This window comes from Aulonocara stuartgranti, assembly GCF_965226115.1.
Source record: "Aulonocara stuartgranti genome assembly, chromosome: 23".
In the NCBI taxonomy this organism is placed as follows: domain Eukaryota; kingdom Metazoa; phylum Chordata; class Actinopteri; order Cichliformes; family Cichlidae; genus Aulonocara; species Aulonocara stuartgranti.
Genome location: NC_138958.1, coordinates 22,540,414 through 22,565,808, shown reverse-complemented (window position 1 = coordinate 22,565,808; position 25,395 = coordinate 22,540,414). Strand labels below are relative to the sequence as shown.

At 40.0% G+C, this 25,395-nt stretch overlaps 1 protein-coding gene across 2 annotated transcripts in view; it reads left to right on the top strand.

The window, feature by feature from the left end:
* stk11ip (serine/threonine kinase 11 interacting protein) overlaps positions 1–25,395 on the top strand; it is a 44,455-nt gene that overhangs the window by 9,767 nt on the left and 9,293 nt on the right. Inside the window, exons 9-22 of one of the 2 annotated variants that reach the window (XM_082524898.1) lie at positions 144–247; positions 1,824–1,913; positions 2,200–2,241; positions 4,671–4,841; positions 4,930–5,011; positions 5,244–5,747; positions 5,901–6,118; positions 6,222–6,332; positions 7,681–7,921; positions 10,633–10,790; positions 10,887–11,139; positions 14,749–14,858; positions 15,766–15,863; positions 19,389–19,567. In XM_082524898.1, coding sequence (XP_082381024.1) covers positions 144–247; positions 1,824–1,913; positions 2,200–2,241; positions 4,671–4,841; positions 4,930–5,011; positions 5,244–5,747; positions 5,901–6,118; positions 6,222–6,332; positions 7,681–7,921; positions 10,633–10,790; positions 10,887–11,139; positions 14,749–14,858; positions 15,766–15,863; positions 19,389–19,567 — 2,361 coding nt within the window. Of the gene's footprint in view, positions 1–143; positions 248–1,823; positions 1,914–2,199; positions 2,242–4,670; positions 4,842–4,929; positions 5,012–5,243; positions 5,748–5,900; positions 6,119–6,221; positions 6,333–7,680; positions 7,922–10,632; positions 10,791–10,886; positions 11,140–14,748; positions 14,859–15,765; positions 15,864–19,385; positions 19,568–25,395 lie in introns of both variants that reach the window. The other variant, XM_082524897.1, reaches the window with a different exon arrangement.

The following is a 25,395-nucleotide window of genomic DNA, read 5'->3' as shown; positions in this document are numbered from 1 at the left end:
GACATTTTTAATAAGGGAAAAGAACATGAGAATTTAATTACACAACTTAATGTTTGGTCATTTTTTTCCTTTATGACCAGTGCTCTTGAACTTGTGCATGAGTTTGAATTCACTTGCATCATTGGCATCTCTCATCAAAACAGGCGTGGAACAGTTGTCTTCTCTCCAGCATTTAGACCTGGCCTACAACATCCTGCTGGAGCATTCCCAGCTGGCTCCTCTCTCCCTGCTGCACTGCCTCAACACAGTAAAGATGCACACATGCACACATTTATCCTTAGATGATCAAATTTACATGACACTTTGTTACTGCTCCCAGTGAGGTCAAGCGATTAGGGCTCATTGTTTTTAAATCTGCTTGTTAGCAGGTTTCTTCAACCATTTTGGATGGATTTGCATGAAAACGTTACAAAAGTGGGGCTGGGCTAAACTGTTGGAATTCACCAGGATCCAGTATTTGTTTTTTGTTTTTGTTTTTTGAAAGAGTCTGTAACATTGCGATACAGAGGAAGCATTTTACCTCACATCTCTAGAAAATACTAATGAGGTTGACTTTGAGGTCCCCCAGCTGCCTGAGCTTATAGCGGCATAACTAAACAATGGTTTAAAGGTGCAATAGCCATTTTCTGAGTTTATGTTATAGAAAAATAAAGTTGTACTCATCAATATACACAGATTAGTGTGTAATTACATCTTCCAACAAACTGATGTGTTCTTATAAACTTAGATTTAACCCATTAAAAATGCACAGGCGCCGGCACTGGTTTGTGCCACAAACATCTTGAATACAGTGGACGTCACTGTTCTGCCTAATCATATTTTATCTACGTGGTTAGAGACTGGCCACATACATCCCAAAGAAGGAGAGAACTCGTAGCCATTCCCATGCTGTTCAGGCAAATTTGAATTTGTATATGCACCTTCAGACTCTAGATATGAAGGTTCATACTTTGTGTTTTATCGTCTAAGAAGGGGTCCCCTCCACTGACAAACTGAAAACAGGAAGGAAGGAGGCAACACCACCAGTATCTTAATAGAATATCATCCTCTTCTTCCTCACCTCAAGCCCCTGCAGAACTGAAGTCAGGGCCCTAACACAAAAAACCTGGCAACAGATTAGATGCAAAATCCCCCCATTTCTGTACAGCTGATGAAAGCTGGATGAACAATGACAGCTGGTTATAAGCTAATGTTATGCCAGCTAATGTTAGGCTTTAGCCCTGTGACACAGTTTGATTACATTCCCACATTGTATGGCAGTTTATTCACTAAGTTTCACTAACAGCAGCTAACAAAGGATAACCGAAGCTAACAGCAGCAAAAACACTGACAGAAACGTTCAGGATATCTTGAACAACTCACCTCAGTATCGCGCTAATCAAATAGAAGTAAACTTCATTGACTCATCGACTTGTATCAGACTCTTTTCACAAAGATTTATAGCCTCACCCACAGTAAATAGGCATGTACATATATTGACAGCTGAGGTAAAGTGTGGACTGACAATCTTTACGATTTGATATCCCTGTGTTGGTCCTACATCATCATCATAACAATAGTGGTCCAGCATTAACGTCGCAGCTGACCAGTGGCATCTGAGCACTTAGCTAACATTAGCCAGGAAGTTAGCTAATGCTAATAAAAGAGTTGAATTCAGTTAACTTCAATCAGCAGTCTACTGACATCTAATGGTGAGGTTTTACACAAAAAACTTTAAAGTCATGTAATCTAGCCTAAGATTTTCTGCCTCCTTGTCTCAAACTGGGAGGTTTTTTTTCCATAGGTGAGTAGCTAAGAATGCAAACTCTACTGTCTTTTTTCAGTTGAATCTGGAAGGAAACCCACTGTACTTCCAGAAGACCCACCGCACCTCCACAGTCAGACACCTCTCGCCAAAAGCTGCCAACACCAGAGTGAGTGATAAGAATTGTAACTGAATGTATTATGCATATATATACTTTTAAAGTTTACCTTACATTTCCAAAGAAGGATGGAAATGTGATGTGAAAGTATTGTTTTTAAGTTCTAGTAGCCTCTGGGTCATCTGTTCTCCAATTTGTCACAAAGTGCAGCTTTGCTATTCACACAAAGGTTTGAGCTGCAGTGTGTTTCTGTGTGAGTGGCTGCAGAAGCTTCCCAGAATTGCCTTTCTTGTTTTCACCCAAAATTTCAGGCATTCCCTTTTTTCTTTCTTTATAGCTCAAACTTGATGGCACCCTACTGTCCTCATCTGAAATATCAGTGAGTCTCACTCTTAACATCACTTCATCATCTCACAGTTTAAAAGCTTGATACTAAAGCAGATTCTCTTCAGAGTGACTCAAAAATTCATGCGGTGTAAATTGTTGCTACTTGCTACATTTATTTACTTTGTATTAGGGCTGCTCAATTAATCGAATTGTTTTTTTTTTGATCAAGGTCTTTTTATTGAACAAAGAATTGCTTCCAACAACAATTATGGCAATATTAACAAACAGTCCTGCCCCCCCCTCCCCCCCCCCCCCCCCCATCCAGAACTGTGTAACTAAAACCCAGCCAGAGAGGAAAGAAGAGATAAAATAAAATAAAATTACAGATACAAAGTAAATAATAAAATAAATGAACAACAGCAAGGGGAAAAAAAAAACAACAACAAAAAAACCAAAACAACAAAAAAACCCAAAAAAACCCCACTCACACGCACATTAAGCAATAGTATCCAGACTTAAGCTTTCAAAGTAAGTAAGAAAAGGTTGCCATGTGTCATAAAACCTCTGAACCGAACCTTTTACAGTGTAGCGGATCTTTTCCAGCTGAGTATAGTACATGACATCCTTAACCCATTGCCCATATACAGGTGGAAGTGGCTCTTTCCATTTCAATAATATCATTCTACGGGCCAAAAGAGTGCAGAAGGCCAGAAGATCAGAGTGTGATTTGGAAAGACTAGCATCACAAGGCGCCACCCCAAAAATAGCTATAAACGGGCAGGGTGCAATTGGAACATCAAATATGTTGGACATGGTTTCAAATATGCTTTTCCAAAAGCTACCCAGTTTTGGACATGCCCAGAACATGTGAAATAGGGAAGCAGGCTCTCGTTTGCACCGGTTACATGTGGGGTCAAACCCATCCTTGATTTTGCTCAGTCTAGTTTTAGACCAATGGAGACGGTGAACAACTTTGAACTGAATCACCACATGTTTAAGGCAAATAGATGACGAAGAAATTCTATTGATTATCTTATGCCAAGTCTCATCTGCAATCCGTTGGCCAAGATCACTTCCCCATCGTTCCCTAAGTGATTGCAATGTGGACAGCCTAAAATCACTTAACAGCTCATAAACATCACTTATAACCCGCTTAGCATTTGGTTTAAAATCAAAAATATCATCCAAAAGGGATGGACATGGACAGGACGGAAAGCAGTCAGTATTAGAAGCAACAAAATTCCTGAGTTGTAGATACCTGAAAAAGTGTGACTGAGGGATCTTGAACTTCTTCACCAGCTGTTCAAATGAGGAAAAGATATTGTCCGTGAAAAGAGCAGTCATTGATGTTATTCCAAGCTTTGTCCATATGTTAAATGCCTTGTCCGTTAAGGATGGGGAGAACATGCAATGTCTATGCGGTGGTGCATTAAGAGAGAGTTCAGTCTGTTTAAAGTGCCGTCTGAGCTGATACCAATTAATCGAATTGTAATCACGATTACGATCTGGGCTTTCAACGATCATTAAAAATGACTGAGCCAATTATTAGCCCCTCCCTCGTGCTTTACTCTCGCGCTGCTCCGTGTGGCAAATCGAGCGCACCTCTCTGCATTTCGAACACGCGTCACAACACTGAGAGCAGCGGTCCCCAACCTTTTTTGCGCCACGGACCGGTTTATTTCCGACAATATTTTCATGGACCGGCCTTTAAGGTGTCGCGGATAAATACAACAAAATAAAACTAGTACCGGTACCAAAAAAAAGAACATTTATTCATAACACACGTGAAAAGACCCAGGAAAACAGAGTAAACAATAAAAACGATAACAAAATAACGTTGAAAGCCGATTAAAAACCCTGAAAACTATACATTTCACACCTGAGCCTCTACTCTCGCGGCCCGCTACCGGTCCGAGGCCCGGGGGTTGGGGACCCGGGGGTTGGGGACCGCTGATTAAGAGGTCCCCCAACTCTAAGCAGAAGTTATTTGGAGAGGAGAGTGACTGCCATTGGTTGAAAAGAGAGGTAAAAAAAACTTCAGTGGTGTGGAAACATTATGGGTTCGCGGAGTCAGACGTGGATCAAGTAGACATAGTGTGTAAACTTTGCTACAGTGTCGTAGCTGCACCACAGAGCAACACTGCAAAGTTCACTAAACATAGATGTTTACATTTTTCATTTATTTTTTATATTGCAAATATTTGCACTGTTATCAGTATTTGCACACTATTTTATATTATTTTTTGACAATCTTTAAAGCCATCATTCAATACATTGTTATTGTTAAATAAATATTGTCAAATAATCGAGATCTCAATTTCAGTGAAAATAATCGTGATTATCATTTTTGCCATAATCGAGCAGCCCTACTTTGTAGCAAGGTATAATCTACATTTATTTGCACTGTATTTGGAAAAGAAAATGTGGAATTAATACTTAAAATCATTTGTGGTAGTAAAGTTGGAGTACTCTTCTCTGCAGGTTCTGCCAAAACCAGGGCCGCTGATGGTCCAGGTGCAGACTTTGCCTTCAGGTTACACCATGCCTGCAGAACGCAGTTACCAGGAAGCATCTAGTGGGATGGGGGAGCTGAGTGACAGCCTGTCCGTCGGCGAAGCGGTTGTCTCAAACCTTCGCAGAAGGAAAAATAGGGTGGGAGTGATGCTCTTTTGGGTGTTGATATGCTTTTTTTAGTGCTTTTCTCTGATATTTAATGAAAAATTGTCAATTTTTGTTTCAGAGTAAGGTGAAAGTGCGGAGGGCCAGTATATCCGAACCCAGTGATACTGATTATGAGTCCAGACCCTTGTCCTCCACACAGGGTTTGTTGTCAAAACATGTTTGCCGTCTAAAGTTTCAACATAAAGGCAAAAATTATGATTTACCTTGTACTGTAGTAATGGAGTATGCTCTTGTTAAATATTGCTAAAGTATCAAATAACCTTATCATATGCTCAACTAAGAAAAGTCATGCAAAGTCCAAGACTAAAAGTATAGAGGTGGATACGAGCATGAATGTTTGTTTTTTTTTTTCTGTTCTTTTTCCTCTTCTAGGCATCGTCCTTCAGCACCAGCAGGAGATTGAACGCATGTCCAGCTTCAGGGAACAACTCGGAGAAGACTGGCTAAGATATGAACACCATCTAGATGGAGCTTCACCCTTAACGCTCACCACCACTGTTAACCAGCAAACCTCCTGCTCTCAAACCCTCTCCAACGGCCTCACCACCACCATCGCTACTACCACTACATCTATCCCACAGCAGCAGCCATTGCCGCCGTCTTCCCACAAGGTCCCGGAAGTCCTCCCACCACCTATTCTTTCCTCTGAACCCAGAAATGAGGCCTCTGACGTGGATGCAGACCTGGAAATGGAGTCCACCTTGCAAGGTGGTCAGACCCCTCAGCTGACAGAGTCCACCTTGGATAACAGCATGGTAGATGGGCTGGTGATGAGCCAGGGAGTAGTGAGTTCACCTCAGCCAAGTCCAGAGAGCCACAGGTCTGCTAGAGCAGCAAGTGGCGAGACCAATCATGAAGAAGAAGAGGATTTAGGAGGTAGGGAGGTTGAAAATTGAGAAACATTTTAAACAGTATCTAACTCAATATGTGCTCGACTTAACAAAATGCAGTTATTTTGAAGGATAATCAGCACAAATCTCCTCCAGTTATGATCTGCTTTCTCTGACTACTACTTTTCTTTTCTCTTAGTGGACCTTTGTCACCCTCTGCTTGTTGGTGTCTTATCTGACAAAGAGGAGGGGCTTGGTGAAGGTCAGTGGCAGAGGAAGGGAAGAAGGGAGGTGTTCTTGTGCATCAAAAAGGGCTTAGTGCTTGAGATGGACATGCAGTGTGGCCAGGAGAGATGCCGTCTGGAGCTGGATAGCCTGGCTAAGGTGGAAACAACTGAGGCTGCGTGGACCCGAGGGGTATGAAAGGAGATTCTTCATCTTCATCTCTAACATCTTTACATCTATAAAGGAAAATATAATGTTTTTATCAACTTGATAAATGACTTTGACTATCTTTCAGGATTTAGAAAATCAGTTTCCAGCTGTAGAACTTTACTTTGACTACATCAGCAAGGACAAACGAAGGAGACGCTACGTCCTGTTAGATGATGACCCTCAGCAAGCACTGCAGGTTAGCTGAAAAACTCTCACACATTTAAATTCATGCACAGAAACTTCTGTTGCCAGGAGTGGTTGTTTGTGCTGTCAATTTTCCCACACATCAATGCGGATGACGTGCAAGGTGCGTACAATGAAGCAGTGTACGTAAATAAGAACACCCACCCACTGACTTCTTGGACATGCTGTAGTTGTCTGGGCATGTTCACAGGCTGTCCTCTGCTCAGTCCATGTTACCTTTGTGTACCTGACGACAATCAACAGCAGTACAATCTAAAACCTGTGTCAGATGAAATGTTAAAAGCAGAAAGCTGTTCAGTTAATATGTAATGTATGTTTAAATACACACATAACTGAATTACGTGTAAAACCAAACGAGCACCTTGAGGTTCTACTTAAGGAAAGAACTAAGAATGACTGCTAGTTTCAGAAATTTGTCAAACGTAGTAGTTTATGGAAACCCATTCTAATATTTTCTCGAGTTCTCCTATCCTGTTAAGACAGGGGTGTCAAACTCAAATACACAGTGGGCCAAAACTCAAAACTGGAACAAAGTCGCGGGCTAACGTTAATATTTATTGAAATATATTTATTCCTCCAGATATAAGAATGAATCTTTTCTAATGGACTCAAAAACGTTTTGCTGAAAAACTGAATATGGAACAAGCAAAGCTTAATACTAAACAATATATACATTAGCTGTATAATACCAGTAGGCCAGCTCTGATAGTAATTTGGTGTGGCTTCGCGGGCCAAATGTAATTAGGCTGCGGGCCAGAGTTTGACGCCTATGTGTTAAGACATTTTATATAAATACTTCAGTTTTTAGCTTGCAGTCGCCTGTCAGAGAGAAAAGCAAAGAGAATGCTTGTATATCTCATGGGCTGCAGGCAGAAATGTATTATTACCACCTTTCTCTCCTCCAGAATTATTTCTTATTTTTTATTTTGCTGATCAGGTTCTGACTGACATATTGTCTAATAATAAGGTGCAGCCTGTTGTGGAGCACTGCACAAACTTAAGATGTAGCTCTCCATGACAGTCCCAGTTTCTCATGCGGCCTCGTGGGAAAATTGCCTGCCCATGTTTGATATGAGAATCCTCTATTGTAACAGTATATCTGTGACATAAAATAACACAAAGCATTATAGGTACCCTTTAATTTTCTATATAATTTTTTTGTGTAGTTACAGGAAAAAGTTAATATTGTCTGGAATGTGTGGAGAATGCTTGTATATCTCTGAACTGCTGTAAAAAATGTATTATTACCACCTTTGACTCCTGCAGAACTGTTTAGTGAGCAGAAATGTCTTGGTTTTCCTGCTTGTTAACAAACTTTTTTTTTTTTTTTTGCTGACCAGGCTCTGACTGACATACTGTCTAATGTGGTGGAGGAAAACCAACGCCGGGTTTCTGAGCTCTGTCACAGCTGCATTCGCCTGCAGTGCCTTCGCTGCAGGTCAGAATTCATTCTTCAGGGAGGGGACGATGAAGAGGAAGCCGGTGAACGAACAACGAAGAGGAGAGGAGCTGTGATGCTATCAGAAGGTGTGCAGGAACAGGACGGGGAGGAGCTGATAGAGGCACAGTGGGCCAGCAAAGGTGAGAGTGAGTTCCTGCAGCGTTCATCGTCAACAGTTGATAAACAGACACAGGAAGAGGCACTCAGTAAAGTGAGTGTTATATGTATATAACACTCCAGGCAGATAAAATCAATATTATTCTTTCTTTAAGTATTTTTGCATGTTTTCTCTTTAAATTGGCATCCATAAAGTTAAAATGTGCAGAGGAAAAAATGTACAAACAGCAAAAAGAGTTTAAGAAAAACCTTTTGATCTGTTTGCACTAGCCAGATGTTTGGAGCTGTTTTGAAATGGGGAAAAATGCACTTAAGGCAACAAAATGCACTTTTGTTAAAAAAAATACAACAAAAAAAAATAGAAAACTGCCAAACCAAGGTGATATCTGGCTTTAGTTTATAGCTGAATCTGTCATCGTCACATGTGAGAGGAGCCCACACACACATGTGCACAGACATGCACACTACAACACTCATTCTGATTCATCCATGAAACTGAGTCATCCCTGATGAATCATGGTCACTCTCACGAACTAAACTATCCTTAAATAGCCAAGTACTAGATGTTTCTAGATGAGGAGATTTTATTTATAAAGCACCTTTTGTATACAAAGAGAGATTAAATGTCTTGCACAGAGAAATAAATCGTTCCAAAAAAAGCACAGACAGGTCTATAAAGAGGTAAAACAATCTTGTGCTCATTTCCAGCTCCATATGTTTTTTCTTAGACTCTCCTAGAGTAGCTTTGCATGATTAACAAAATAACCCTTAGTTCTCTTTGAGCCCTAAGCTTTCTTTTTTTAGCCAGTGCTTTTCAAACTGTGGGTCAAGCAATAGTGGTGGGATACATAGCTACAGCACGTCGTCGGTGGAAGACCAGGGTCAAAATACACAATAAATTGAATGATAAAAATAAACGGTGAAGAGTTTGCTGCTGCTGTCTTGCTAACCTCAGGTTATTAAAGTTCAGCTGGGCTGGTTCTTTATTATTAATGAAAATGGGTGGTGAGTAAATTATAGGTTTACTTATTTTCACAGGCAAACAGGCACAAAGCACTGTGAACAAAAAGATGCCATTTTGGTCATAATGGCCAATAAAAAGATATAATAAAGGGCAGTTTAAACTAAAATGAGCAGTTTAAACATAAATAAATGATAATAATTCAATAATCCGGTGGTGGGTGTGAAGCTTTACTTTTTGGACTCTGATCTAGGGGATGGCCAAAATGTCTCAGAATCACTGCTTTAAGCCAACTTTCATATACATTTCTATACCCTGCAAACAGAAGGTCTGTGAGTCAGGAGGAAACTAAGCCAAAAATGTCCACCATTTTTATCTTGTTTATCAAGATAAAAATGGTGAATAATGCAGTAAGATAATGAATAATGCTATTATAGTAAGAGGCAGATTTTTTTTAATGATTAATATATGTGGGTCTGCAGGTTTTGTGCTACCATAAAAACCAAAGCAGAAATGACACAAGGTCACACATTGCGAGTACCAAATTCATTTGATTTCAGAGTACTTGCCAACTATCAGTTTCCCATGATTTCACAAGACAAAATGTTAGTTTTAGACAGCCTCTCTCGAAGCGTCAAACACGTTATCTCGTGGATTCCATAGCCAAGAGTTCCCACTTCAGCAGGATGCAGATAATAGTCATCATTCCAGCAGCCTCCTACCCGCAATCCAACCAAACCTGACATTAAGACCTGCACGGGCTTGTACAGACTGTGTTCAACAAATGTTTGGAGAGTTTTTTTTGGAACCATACACCTTTTGTTAGTGTGCTTAGTCTGTGGTTCTGCTGACATTTTGGGCAACAAAAGATTTTTTCACGTTGCACGTGTCTGGACGTAGACAGTTGTTTGCCTGTGGGTTACAGAATACACTCCTTGTAGATAAAATATAATCTCCTTTGACCTGAAACATATCCATGCATGTTTTCTGTCACTCTCCTCTGTTGTTTTCAGATTTCTTTTAAACATCCTGTTATTCTTGAGTACAAAACCTAAGTTCAAACAGGTTTATTATACAACCCTTGTCTTTTTGTATCTTGACATGAAAAATATGTAACAACATATCTTGATTAAAAAACAATACATCTTGATTTCCATACAGTTGTTACAGTAACTTTGTTAAACTGGACCTATTTCTATCTCTTGGATATTACAAGAGAAGCTCTGCATGAGTCACAGGTTAGAAAAGTCGTATCTTTTACCGCGTCTTGGTGTAGCTACTCCATTCATCTACTGAATGAAGAAAGGCCTTTTAGTTCCTTTCTCTTCAAGGCCACCCTCCCATTAAGCCTACTCTTTTTCTCAAATTTGCTGCCCCTCGCAAACAGAAGGTTTGAACAGCAGGTTGCCGGGGCTTCTTTAGCCTGTTTTGGAGAGCCTCACCAATAAGCTTATATAGAGGTACAGCCTGTTGTGGAGGGCCTCACCAGTAATCTTTAAAAGAAGTACAGCCTATTGTGGAGGGGTACACCAAGAAATGTAAGAATAGCTGTGGCCTGTTTTGGAGGCCCACACCATTAATCTTATAAAGATGTGCCGCTATCTGCAACAGTCCCAGTTTCTCATGATCCAGATATACTGACCTCATTATTTGAATATTTTTTTAGCAACGTTTAATATGAGATTGCATCATTGTAATAGTGTTTTTATGACATAAAATAAGGAAAAACCTTACAGGTCCCCTTTACTATATACTTTTTGTGTGTATTTACAGGAAAAAGTCAGATTTGTCCAGAATGTGGCAGTGACCATGTTGTCCAAGTGGCTGTTCAAACGTCTCCCTACAGCAGTACACCCATCCAGCGTTCATTCAGGACCGACAGTGACGATGACCATCGGGACATAACTGTGAGCATGCAAAGTGCTAATAAGGTATTTCCCATATGTTAAATTATTCACTGTCTTTTGCCATGTCTCCTGCGGTAATTGATTTTCAGAATTGTTAATGTTTTCTTTGTTCTACATCAGGATGATTACACAGATGCTAGTAGCAGCAGCAGTCCCATCCCAGAAGCTGTTACCGCAGCAGAAGAGTCCATGTTTGTCACTGCCCAAGGAAGCTCTTTCTTCATTGGAGATAGTCCAAGTCAGACCAGTCACCTTTCCTGCAACTCAGTGTGCCAAAGTAGAGAGGACCTAGCAGGCAGCTACCACTACACCACTACTGGTGCTACACCACCTCAAGTGCAAGCACAGCCTGCAGAAAGGTCCACCCCTAATGGTGAGTCTGCCCTTTGAAGACAATGCAAGTAATGAGGGTCCAGGTTCATACATTAAATCCGCGTCTATGTCGTTTGAGCTGTTCAGCCAGTAGATTTCAACCCAGGACAGGACTTACTGTGACAGAAAGACAATACTAACCTGACATTTAACTACATACACAAAATGGAAATACACTAAGGTCTTAAAATAGGAATTTTAACAAAACATTTAGAACAAATAAAATAAATTCAATACAACAATTCAGACTACTAATGAAAGTTGCATGTAAGTAGTAGGTTTTCACTTGAATAGGGTTCAGCAGATTGCATCACCACTAATCTTTTTTAACCATATGGATTTAAATTTAGGAACCAGTTCATGTGTTTTTCTCTTCAGATCAAACTGTCTTAGCCTCCCTTCCTCCTCCTCACTTTCAAACATCATATAAACACAAAAATAACTAAAGCATAAAATTAAATGTTCAGGCCTTTGTTTTCTCTTTGTTTTTTGTTTTCTTTGGCTCATGGCACAATATTTGGATACATGTTACACTGTGACATTTGTATATGCTCACATGTTATTGTTTATTACAGTACCCTAACTACTGGTTTCGGTGTGTACTGTACTTCACAATGGCCATTTGAATTGTGTGGTCTGTAATGGGATGATTAAAGGGAATCATTTATTACACCCACATACAGGTAAAAAAAAAAAAAAAGACAGATTGAGTGACAGAATCACTTTAGGACCACACATGTGGCACACTAATTAAAGTGGCCTTGTGGATTTTGCTGTGTGGGGAAGGTAAGAGGAGCTGAGAATTAGATATAATCAGATACTACAACGAGACGTTCCCTATAGCCTGACATTCACAGTCATCTAGACCTCCAAAGCGAAGCTGATTGGATAAATTATCTGTCAACAGGGTATCCTGGAAGATTAAATAAGCAATTGGTGTTGTTGTTGTTTTTATGATTAGTTCATTGGGTGCATAGATAAAACTATAGTAATAAAATGTATATATAATGAATTCACATATGTTGTTTTTTTTAAAGATATTCATGGACTTTGAGATGTATTCTTTATTTCTTTATTGTATCACAAACTCATGTGATTTAGGATTTTATAAATGTCTGTTATTTATGTCGGGGGAGGGGGGGGGGGCTTTTAGACAGTCTGTGTTTGTGGATGAACAACTTCATTAACTTTGTACTTACTAATATTTAAATGTTTGCTATCACCTGGCCATGGACTACGACCAGGTGGTGGTTTATTGAGAGTCACACCCAAATGTGGAAAGGCTGAGGGTGGCCACAGGCTAAAAGGCTTCTCCGTTTCCTCTTACAATCTTTCCTCTTATAATATTTGTAAATGTGAATGCCGAAGTTCTTATTAATACTTTGGATTTAAGTGGTTTAGCACCCATTAGACTGTTTAATCATTTTGAATTGAGCATGCTGTTGTTTCTTTTGTCTAGCTGTTAGCTTGTTACCTTTATTACGATAAAGGGCGATTGTGGCTCTAGAGTTCGTCTTGTAATCGGTAGGTTGCCGGTTCGAGCCCCGGCTCCGACAGTCTCGGTCGTTGTGTCCTTGGGCAAGACACTTCACCCGTTACCTACTGGTGGTGGTCAGAGGGCCCAGTGGCGCCAGTGTCCGGCAGCCTCGCCTCTGTCAGTGTGCCCCAGCTGTGGCTACAATGTAGCTTGCCATCACCAGTGTGTGAATGTGTGTGTGAATGGGTGGATGACTGAATGTAGTGTAAAGCGCTTTGGGGTCCATAGGGAAAGCGCTATACAAATACAGGACGTTTACCGTTTACTTTTTGGAGCAACTCTGCAGTGACAAAAGGCAGGAAGACAGAATAACTGTTGTACCCTCGACTGAACTGTTTCCTTATTCTCTTTTTTCTTTTCGTTTTTCTTTTGTTGTGGCAGCGGGCACAATGCACAGCAGATGTTACACTGTGGCTTTTGTATACACTGCTATGAAAAAGTATTTGTCCCCTTCCTTATTTAGCAATTTTTTGGATATTTGTCATGTTTCCAATCATTAAACAAGTTTTAATTCTTGACAAAGATTACCCAAGTAAATAAAAAACCTTAAACTTAGAATTTATTTGATCTGAAACATATAAGCGTCACATGCAAAAAACTAAGAAATCAAAAAGGGGGCAAAGGCTTTTTCACAGCACTGTATCTTAGGCTTGTAGAGCATTTTATAGTCACTATTCCAACACTCTGTTGTCGTAAAAGAGAAATGAAGAGCTTGGTAATGAAAGCATCACTTCACCTCAAATGTCAACTCTTCTTATCAGTTAACTGCAGGCACAGTGCACATCTTTGGACGGATAAGCGAGCGCTTGTCATAAAGAGTAGTGGTTGAACTCTTTCGAGTCATGCTTTAAACCTTTCGGCTGTTAGCCGGTAGTATAGTTTTAAAAACAATACAGCTAAACATGCACCTTTTAACCGCACCCAAGTGAAATTCTGACATGCATACCCAACATACACATACATACATTTTTACATCTAAAATAACGTTGTTGGCAGCACTGTTTATTGAAGAACAAGCCAAACAGCAGTAAAATATAAGTGGAGTTTTATTGCTTCAAACTCAAATTCTGCACTTCGCGTGGTCATTGTAAAACACATCAGCAGTGGCATGTGGTTTAAACTGTTTACATCGGCTTTACTGCCTTTGCTAAAGACAGATGTAAGTCCTAATTGAAAGTGAGCGCAGACTGAGAAATATTTATGAATATTGTGTGGCACAGAAATCCTCTGAGCTGCTCTGTATCTCTGTGACAGCATCTGACTCCCCCCCCCACATCTGGCTGCCATTTTTAGATGAACCACATGGTAAATGTGCAACAAGACAGATTGGAGTCATTGCTGGAAGTGATGGGAGAGGAATGAAAGCCTCAGAGAGGGAAGGCCGAGTCGTAATGATAGCTTTCTGTATCTTTTTTCCTCTGTGTTTTTTCCAATTGTGAGATTGCAGTTGCAGAGCCATGTAATCTGTCCTTCTGAAATGGCAGTTTTGTTCTGGAGAACTCATCCCAAAACACTGACGCACATTGAATATGGGGTTTGTTTGGGGGGTTTTTTAGCGACACAGTGCATCCATTGTTCCAGAGCACCTCTTCAACCGGTCTCTAAAGACTCGTCAACCTGTGCGTATGCTTGTGTGTGCATGCACCTCTCCCCATTTAAAAGCAGTTATCTGAAAGTTCAAAGGCTGTTTTAATCAGATCTCTGTTTGCACTCTTCTCAAATCAAAGGCCTCAGCTTTGGTCTCTGCAGATCTGTGCCCTGTTGTTTTTGATCAGCTACAACCATCCATCACAGTTCTAATAACTTCTGTTGCTGTTCTTTGGTGGATTTATTGCTCTTAAATGCCTTTCTGCATGAGGGCTGTTGGCCAGCGCTGCAGTCTGCTACAGTAAACTCTGAATATGGTTTCATAAAAACCAAGAAATACTGTATGCAAGGCTTCCCAGTGTTTCCAGGAAGCTACGCTATAACGATATTAATGTAGAATCATCTGAAAGCATAAATACAAAGCTGATTTTAGTTACTTTGTAACTTATCATGACTTAGTTTTTTTTTCTCATATATATTTTTTAGATGATTTGGATCTTCTGTCTGAGGATTACGAGGTGGTGGACCATCGGCTCAAGCTTTTCCTGGATGTAGAAGTCTTTGAGGAAGAAGAAGAACTTCATTCTTTCCTTAAGGTTTGTGAGCCTCACACAGAGCTTAGAGCTTAAAAACCAAAGAAAAAAATGTATTATTGTATGGTTTCATAATTCACAGTAAAGAGAAGATTGAGAAAATATGTTTTCAGGGTCTTTAAATCAAACACTATTGTTTCCAGACTCTATGTTAAAGCACAAGTTTGCCGGCAATGGCAGCCTATGACTGATCGCTCAATTTTGGCAGTGCAGCGTTTTTATATGTCGGTGTTATTGTTTCTTTTGTGACTGTGGTTTTAAAGGAAAAAAACAACAAAAAACTTTAGATTATCTCCCCAGTGGGGTGAAAAAAATTCCAACTTAATAGCTGGTGACAACTTTAAGACCTATTACCCTTCATCTGCGGTTTCATCTCAGTCAGCCAAGACGAACTCTGACAGTAAATCTCCCAGGATCCCATTGAAGCCCCACTCTTCTTCTTCTTCTTTTTCTTCTTCCTCTTCTTTGGCTCCTTTGTGTAGCTTGTGCACTGCTGTCGTCATTAAATGTTGTTTGAGACTTCTTCGAATCACCAGGCTGTTGCTTGTCTCTATGAGACACTTGTACAAAGAGCAAAAAGGACCAAGCAGCTGGAAACAGGAAGTCACACACCATTCATCTTGGTTATGTTTATTTACCCAGTGACAGGGGCTGCTCCATTTTTCACTTGTTCTCTTACTTCTTGCGTTATATTGGAGGAAATGATACAAGAAAACTTACAGAGCTTGGTTTCATCTGATAATGTGGTTGTTTAATAGTTTATTGTTGACTTTATGGTGCTCATTACAATGTTGTAAAAGAGTTTATCAGCACAGGAGAGCCTCTCTGTTCTTCTGCTAAGACAGTCAGTGTTTTCCAGCTTTTTGTCATTTACTCCCTTCTGTTTGCTTGTTTTTCTCTGGACTTTCAGATGTCAGCTGTCAAATTTGGAGAACCTGGGGAGGTTCCCTCGCTGCTGGTTGTCTCAAATCGACGTATTTATTTCCTGGAAATGACATCAGATTTGCAGTAAGTAGAGCAATTTTGTTCACACAAAGCTGATTAAGCCAGTCTTTCCCAAGTAAATCTCTGTGTTTCCCAGCATAATGGAGTTTTGTAGCATCCTTTACCCACATGTGTTTCACTTCAGCCAGTAGTGATTAGTTTGGTAGCGGTGAAGAGGGGACGAACTGTAGTGACAGAATTGGGGACAAGAGTTTCTAAAGCTCCAGATAAATCACAAAGTTTTTGTTCAAACAAAAAACAACACTACAGAGAAGGCAAACATGAATGACCGTCAGTGCCGTCTTGGAACCCATCAACTACTCTGCTTCTGATGCAAAAAGCATCTTAAAAAGCTAACAAAACATTAAATCATCATCAGATGATTGGCAATCATTTCAAGATTGTATTTCAGTAACTGTAGTCTTACCTTTCCTTCTGCAACCGAAGCTTGCTCCAGTATGATTGGTCAGTAGAGTCAGATCATAAACCAATTTTAATATAAGATAAGATAAGATAAGATAACCTTTATTAGTCCCACACGTGGGAAATTTGTTTTGTCACAGCAGGAGTGGACAGTGCAAAAGTTATGAGGCAAAAATTAGAATACAATAAGAATAAATACAGTACACAACTGTACAGAATAGAATAAAATACTATATACAGTAGAATAAAATAAAATAAATATACAATAAGATAAAAATAGAATACAAATACTATATACAACTGAGTAAAAATACAACGATGACAGAAAGGATTATTGCACTTAGTATTATTGCATATGTATGGATGTGTGTGCTTGATCAGTTAAAGTCTTTGTTGTGGAGTCTGACAGCAGTGGGGAGGAAAGACCTGCGAAATCTCTCCGTCCCACACCGTGGGTGCCGCAGTCTCCCACTGAAGGAGCTGCTCAGTGCTGTCACAGTCTGCTGCATGGGGTGGGAGATGTTGTCCATCAGGGATGACAGCTTAGCCGCCGTTCTCCTGTCACTCACCACCTCCACTGGGTCCAGAGGGCATCCTAGAACAGAGCTGGCCCTTCGGATCACCCTGTTCAGTCTCTTCCTGTCCCCAGCAGAGATGCTGCCGCCCCAGCAGACCACACCATAAAAGATAGCAGAAGCCACAACAGAGTCATAGAATTTCTTCAGGAGTGGGCCCTCCACTCCAAACGACCTGAGTCTCCGCAGCAGGTACAGCCTGCTCTGCCCTTTCCTGTAGAGGGCGTCTGAGTTATGAGTCCAGTCCAGTCTATTGTTCAGATGAACACCAAGGTACCTGTAGCTGTCCACAGCCTCAATGTCCATACCTTGGATGTTCAGTGGTTGCAGTGGAGAATGCTTGTGCCTGCGGAAGTCTACCACCAGTTCCTTGGTTTTACTGGCGTTGATCTGGAGGTAGTTCTGCTGGCACCAGTCCACAAAGTCTTATGGTCTTATTTATATAATATAAATATAACTTGAGTAAATACAAAATGCTCTTTGTAAATGATGATTTCATTTAAGGGAAAAAAACTATTTAGACCTGGGGGGGAATCAAGAGTTTGCAATAACTGGCATGTCACTGTGGGGGAATTTTGGCCCTCTCTTCTTTGCAGAATTGTTTCAATTCAGCCACATTGGACATGCTGTTTAAGGTCAATGCCGAAGCATCTTAAGTTCAGGATTTGAATCCAAACTTTGATTAGGCCACCCTAAAATCCTCATTTTGGGATTTTTAAAAAAATTTTTTTGAGTCATTCAGAGGTGCTTCAGGAACTGAACTGATAGTCATCCTCTTTCAGGATTTTCCTTACTTGAACAAAGCAGCCCCAGACCGTCACACTACCACCACCATGTTTGACTGGACTGTTGCTATGATGTCCATTTTACGAAATGCTGTTAGTTTTATGTCAGATGTAACGGGACTCAGACCTTCCAAAAAGTGCAGCTTTTGTCTCATGAGTCCACAGGATATTTTCCAAAAGTCTTGGGAATCATCAAGATGTTTTTGGTAAATGTGAGACGTTGTCTTTGTGATCTTTTTGGTCAGCAGTGGTTTTCTCCTTGAACTCTCCCATGGATGCCATTTTTACCCAGTATTTGTCTTATTGTTGAATCATGAACTCTGACCTTAACAAGTGAGGCCTGCAGTTCTTTAGATGTTGTTCTGGTTCTTTGGTGACCTCCTGGATGAGTCGTTGATGTGCTGTTGGGGGTTGGTGACTCCTGGTACGGTTCACGCCTGTTCCAAGTTTTCTCCTTTTGTGTATAATGGTTCTCACTGGAGTCTCAAAGCCTTGTAAATGGCTTTGTAAAAACTGAAAGATGTCAGTAACTTTGTTTCTCAGCTCTTTCTTTAGATTGTGGCATCACGTGTTGGTTCTGAAATCATTTCACCTACTTCGCTTGACAGACAGGCTCTATTTAAGTGATTTATTGATTCAACAGGTCTGTCAGTAATCGGACCTGAGATTGGGGAGTGAAACTGAACTCAGCTTTCTAAAAATGTGGTGAATCCCACTTTATTCATGATTTTACAATGCAAGGCAATTGCTTGTAACACAGAGCGAGGTAGGTTTGGATAACTCTTTTCCTTTAATGAATGAAACTGTCAGTTACCAACTGCATTTAGTACTTATTTGGATTATTGTTGTCTAATATTATAATTTGCTTGGTAAGCAGCAAAAAATCAGGACGGGGCAAGTACATTTTCAAGACACTGTATGATGCATATTTGTTTGCTTTCTTACATTTATTGTATCTTGTTTGAACTGTGATGGCAATACTATGAGTTTTGCAGTTTTATTTTAGTACTTTATGTAGACCTTAATGACAAAAACGATCTCAGCACTTTTTCTAGCTTTGTGGTATCTCCAGTGCCTCGGTGATTGATTTACGTTGAATCAAGTGTGAAGACTTTCCCCAAGAGCAGGGGTATGCCGACCATAAAACCGAAACAGATAAAAAGATGATTAAATCAAAGCCACTTAAGGACAAGTTTAAGCAGCGTCCTCAAAGCTGACTTTTCCATGCAACCACGTGGCAGATAACAATTATGTCTTGTGATGGTGGTGAAAAACTCAGCACCCTCTGATTAGGATCTGGTTAATATTGCACAACCTGCCGAGCAGAATAACCTGTTTCTAGGTCACATCTTGAAAACACATTGATCTCAAAGCGTCTGCAGTCCCTGGGCTCTTTTCTGTTTTTCTCCCCTCTGTGAGAAATTTGTTGGCCATAATAGGTCGACTTCCCTCACACATCAGCTTTTCCTCTGATGCTCTTCCAAGGTGGCGTCAAAAGTTGCTATGTACTGCATGTTGCAGGTGCTGAATTCTCTTGTTCTTGGCACTGTCTCGGAAACCAGACTGTTAATATGGATTTGACCCGGTGTCCTAATCCCTGAAAAATGAGGCATTACATAAGTTACTGATGTGATTTGTACTAACAAAACTCTGACTTTTACAAACGGATTACAAGTGTCAGACATCACGTAAACTGTTTAATCGAGGTCAGCGAGGCAGGACATTTTCTTTACCTCCTGATGCCTCATGTTGTTTCCTCCCAGCAGAGGCCAGCTCACCAATTGGCTGCAGAAAAGGGACAGCTACCCAATCATGGAGCTGAGCTACCTGGAGGTGGGGCTGGGCTCTCAGAGCATCCACATGGAGTTTGAAGATGTGGGCGTGGCCTACACGCTACTCGTGAGGGACAGCGTGCGGTGCAAACGCTTCTTTGGCCGTTTAACAGGTAAAAAAGAAACCCCACAGAATAAAAGGAAACTGTATGGAAGTTTTTATTTTGTTAATATAGTCAGAAAGACAATGTGACTGTCCCGTTCTCGCTGTGTTTACTGGTTACACTGGGTTCAGGATTAACCTCAGGGCACAGTGAGGGAAGATTAAACACAGTTAACCTAATTTTAAAAGTTGGAGGGCTGTGTTACGTCCCTGAGGCAGACATTTGAACAACATGTTCCCTGTCACAGACCCACTCGCCGCCACAAAGTAATACTATACCATATGTGTGCTTTGTGACGCAAATTTCTACCCGTCCCCCTCAGTATTGGGTTTCCACAGACTGAGCACATCACCACACCAACTTGTCTGACTGAGAGGACCAGAGGCTGAGAGGAAAACCTTTTATTATACAGGGACTTCTTCCTGGGCTTTGGAATGTCTGGAGAAATATGGAAAATCAATTTGACAGTTACCAGCCCCTAAACATTTGGAGAAAAACAGAAAAACATTTTGGCATGTGTGGAATAGGATCGACGCTTAGTTTTAGCACATGTAACGTTTTGATATTGAACCCATGCGAACAAAAATTACAATTAAAACAGCACAGAGAGGGATGGTCCCTGATGTTTGTACAGATCAAGCCTGATGGATGTGGAAAAAAAAGCACGAGATGTGTTTTGTATATGGACTTTTTAAGGATCTTGCTCAGTTTATTTACTTGTTTTGATTTCTGTTCACGTAGAAGTCTTAACTGAACAACAACCTGGGACAGGATACAGTTAGCATAGCAAAGCTACCTCCTAATTCAGACCAAGCTAATGGCTCAGTCACAAGTAAAAGTAGGACAGCATTCTCCTTACAACTACAAACAAAACCGATGGCTGCCTTTTAATTGTGTTGAATTTTTTCACATTCTGTGACCGATTACCACGTGTGGTGACTAAATGGTTACACAGAGCTGGAGGGTATTCAACACTGACGACCACTTTTGTTAACTGCAATCACTCTCAAAGAGATTGTTCAAGTTCAAATAATTGGTGTGTAGTTTATAAATACAGACAGATTGCCAACATGTTGCAATCAATCTGAATGAGTCTTTGTCAATGAGCACAACTCAACTGGCTGCCAGCTGGTTGACACGGTTATAGGCGCTGCTTTGTTGAAGCTGCAAAGCTGTCCCACCATCTTGAATATAGTGGCCAAGATGGACATCACCGTTCTACGTAATCTACCGCATGTCTGTGGCTAGAGACCGGTCAAATATGTGGCTCGTGTTTCATTCTCACCTCAAGCCTCATTTCTTGAACTGAATTCAGGGCTCTAACACATAAACATGCATAAATATGCTCATTGTTAGCCTGCCTAATGTTAGGCTGGAGTGTCTGTCGAGTATCGAGTTTATTCACTAACTGTCCAAGTCCAATAATGTTAGATCCAAAAACAAAGTTTTACTAACAGCAGCTAACATAGGCCTACAGCAGCTCACAGGGGCAAAAACATTGGCATTTGCTGACAGAAAAGTCCATGATATCCTCAAGATGTCACCTCAGTATCGCTATCATCAGAGAGAAGTGAGTTTTGCTGACTTATTTACTTATTTACAAACATTGCAACATAATTTTGAGGCTACAAGTGTAATTATTTCAGATCATATCAAATCTTTTTACATATTGTTTTAAGAGGAAGGGGTAATCTGTTTTTATAAATGCTCTATTTTTCCTTTTCAAAGGAATGTTTAAAAAGGCAAAAACCTTTAAAAAAAATTGACATTTTGCACGCATCGCTTATAGAAAGGGTCTGAAACAACTGCCAATTATCAAAAGTGGGCAGATTTTCCCTTTTGCAAGTAATTCTCTGAAGGCTTCCTGCCACAGTAGTGGGTATATATTTTAGCCAAAATAGTCCTGAATCTCTGCTGAGAGTCGCTACCACAATTTGGTTTCATTTACCAACGCGCTTTTGTAAGAGTTGCATTTAGTGGTTGGTCATTGAAGATAAATTATTTTAATATAATTTTCACTCTGGTTTCATCTTTCAGTAAAAAATACAACAACAAAAAAACAGAAGAAACATTTCAGTACTGAAACAAAAAGGCAGTTCATTATCTAAATATGTTTGTCTGACGAATGTTTCCAAAGCTAAATTCGAGCCTCACCCACATATATGAGAGTATTTATGAACTTATTTGATCCTCTCACTGACCAGGATCAAGGAACATTTTAGGCATCCCACTTGCTTCTTTCTTCTCCCTCTTCCTTGAAGTTTTGTCTCTCCACTAACAGCATTTTCTTTTTAAGTCCATAAACCGCTCATTTACTGCATTGTATTCTTTGTGGGTGAAAATAATTCCAGATTGCTTTCAGCAAGACCAGAATGTCTCCAAAACAAAGCAGACGGAGTAGAGAAAAAAAAAACAACAACCCACAAATAAGATCTTTTTGTATCCTTCCAGGTGCTCAGAAGACAAATGAATCCCGATGTTTCTCATTGCTTTAGACACCTACATGTGAATTATACGAAGGCTGTACTTATTTCTGTCCTGAAAACAAAGTGGCTAATATGACAAACTCTCTGATGCCACTGCCAAATTAACCCCGAAAACAGCTGTTGCAATATTTTGTCAGGAGAAATACGGAAAAGCTTAACCATAACAAAGTCTGACTGTTGTCCAAGCTGGCTCCTTTCATGTGGACAAAGTTTTTTCGAAACCACAACTGGAATGACGATGGACTCGCTGCCTGGAAGACAGAGGAAGGATGTGGTTATAACAGGGACAGTTTTCTGGAGCTTAGAGCTTCTTTCTCCAACCTAGTCTGACACAGCTTTATTGAAACAGGAGAGATAACACAAGACCTCTGGAATCTACGGCCCAGTGTTTTTTGGGGTGTTTTTTTTGGGTGGGGGGGTCTGCCAGGTCTTTTCTCATGCTTGAAGGACTCTATTAATGTTCACTGTTGCAATCAAACCGTGTTGTAGAAGATTTGGTGCGAGTTGTCGGTATCAACAGAGAGAGATGTTGCTTTGGAAACTGGAATTAGAAAATCAAATCTTTACCCATTTCCTGTCCCGGGTGTCTAACGTATCAGACAGTGGTTTGGTATTTGATATCATGTGAAAATGATCAGGGGTGTTGTTGTTGGAAGCAGCCACACAGCAATATTGACACAGAGCAGAGCTCTAGTGAAAGTCTGTTTGTTTCAGATTTGGTTCTTAACACGCTCTGCTTGTCACCTTTACTTACTCCTGATTGCGGTCTTGGATGGCACCTTGCTAAACTGTCCACGTTAACACGTTATTTAATCTCGTTGTTAGTCTTAACGCTCACTGCTTCCCCTCAGACATGCTAAACACTGCCAGGAGTGTGGGGAAACTTTGACCCGGGGCCAGTGCAGATTTTCGTGAAAGCAACTGAGCCATCTGTCAGTTTTGTCCAAAATATTTTGAAACTTTTTTTTAAGGAAATTATTAAAATAAATGAATATGAATAAAACTATGCACAGTCTTGAAAAACATCAGACACGTGACACAAAGCGGGGCAAGAACCTTACCTTTTTTATCCAAATGCAACGGAGTTTGATAAACCACAAGATTTTAAACAATTCGACAATTAGATTTAATGACAAAATATGATTTTTCTTTTCTTATTTTTTTTTTTAATTTTTTTTAAGAAATGAAAATGGGTTCTCGTGCAAAGTGGTAACCACTAACTTTTGGATTTAAAAAAAAGGTAGTGGTTACAAATATATGAGAACAAAAAATAAAATGCTGATCTAATTTTGTGGCACTTAATCCTGAGAGGTGAATTATGTGTTTATAAGCACTGATTAGTTCAAAATGATTGTTTAACTTTGAAATTTATCAGGAATGTAAAAACTGTGTGTGTGGCCAATGTCACGACTGGTTTCTGAACCCTAAATCTTTCTTCATGGTTACTGAAATGTCAGTATGAATAAACATTTCATTACATCAAACATTATAGATTGATACACACCTTTTAGAAGCTGGTGTATATTTTTAGAATCATTTTATTAAATTAAGGAACCAAACTGTCGATGAACTTTTGGGGATACGGTGTCATTTTGTAACATAGGTGAAAATTAGATAAGACTTTTTTTTCTGATTTTCACATTTTTAATAAAGGAAAGCATGTTTTGCCCTCATTTTATGTTCCTTCGGCTGTAACTGAGCCTTGTCCTTTCTTTCTGTCTCCTCCTCAGTGTCTCTTTAAATCTTTGAAATCTCATCTATTCAAACTTGACCCCAGTTATCATTTCTTCCCTTTGTTGTAGTCACACTCAATGATACGCCACAATTCACAACTGTTGGCGTGACCCGGCAGATTGTGTTCCCAGCATTTTCTCAACCACTGATTCAATGGTGCTGATATTTAACACCTGCACCTTATGACAGTTACCAGAAGAAGTTTCGGCTTGGGTTCCACTTTTGTCTTTAGACTTCTTTCCATGAAAGTTTGGGTGTGACATTTCTAGGATAGTACACGTTTACAAGTTTAGAAGTAATATTTGTATCCTTTCACCTGATTGCTTTCTCCTGTTAAATGTTCCTAAACCCCCAAATCTGTCAACTTCATCTAAAATGCCTCAGGAAAGTGAGAACAGAGGAGTGCTACCCTCTCAGCTGATTCAACAAGCTGTAAACCAGCCAGCTGTAAACTGCTGAAATGGTCACATGTCATGTTCAGAAGGAATCTAAGAAATTTTAAGTAAATTTCAGCGGTGAACTAATAGATTTTTGATTGGGAAGGTTGAGGTTTCAGACTCTTAATCTTCATTCAACCTTCATTACATTTTTTGAGTATAGGAACCATTTTTGAATTTTTGGTGGTTGGATATTTCTTAATGTGCTAAATGGAACATGTCAGACAAATGACAAATACACCTCCTGAAACTTAAGATAACCAAATGAAGCAACTACCAGTGCGAACAAAGGATACTGTCAATATTGACCTATCAATAAATTAGAGGATTATCTAGGCAACTGGGGCCTGGATTGTCCATTAATGATGAACTCTGCGATAGATCGATGGACACTGAGTGACACGCTTTATATGTGGAAGTTTCATCTCAGAAATTCTGTGGTTTCTTTTGGAATACTAGAGCTCTTCCACCTCTGGAATTATTTTGCAAATGTCACCTAAAATGACCCTAATGCATCATATCCCACAATGAAAATTGACATCTTAAAAATTTCCACAAATATAAACCCAAATCTTAACAGATTACATATTCAGAATGCTGAAAAAACCTCAGTTTGTACTTTTGTTGGTCAGTCACAGAGGGAGCACACAAATGGCCGCCCCTCCCTGACCCTGGTTCTGCCGTAGGTTTCTTCCTGGTAAAGAGGAGTTTCTCCTTCACACTGTCGCAAAGTGCTTCCTCGCAAGGTTCATCTGATTGTTGGGGGTTTTCTCTGTTTTGTAGGGTCTTTACTTCCCAAGATAAAGCACCTTGAGGTGACTGTTGTTGTTTGTTTCTATTTAAATACATTTGAAATGAAGTGAAACTGAATGCTAAAAACAATGAAATGACTGCGGCCACTCTTGATGCTTCTCATGCAATTTTTTTGTAATCTTTGGTGTTTTTTCATGCTTCTCCCATTCATGGTGAGAACTCCCTTTCATCCGTTCTTTTCATCCTGTTGCCTTCCAACCAATAAGCATGTACCCATGCATAGCATCATCGATACTAAGCTACATGCTTTGGGGTTTTTTTTGGAACACCGCATATAACCACATTTGCGTAGGTTGCATACCCCTCTGCCTAAGCTCTGCATATTCAAATACCTGAACAAATGCAGAACTATTGAAAGGTTTTAACT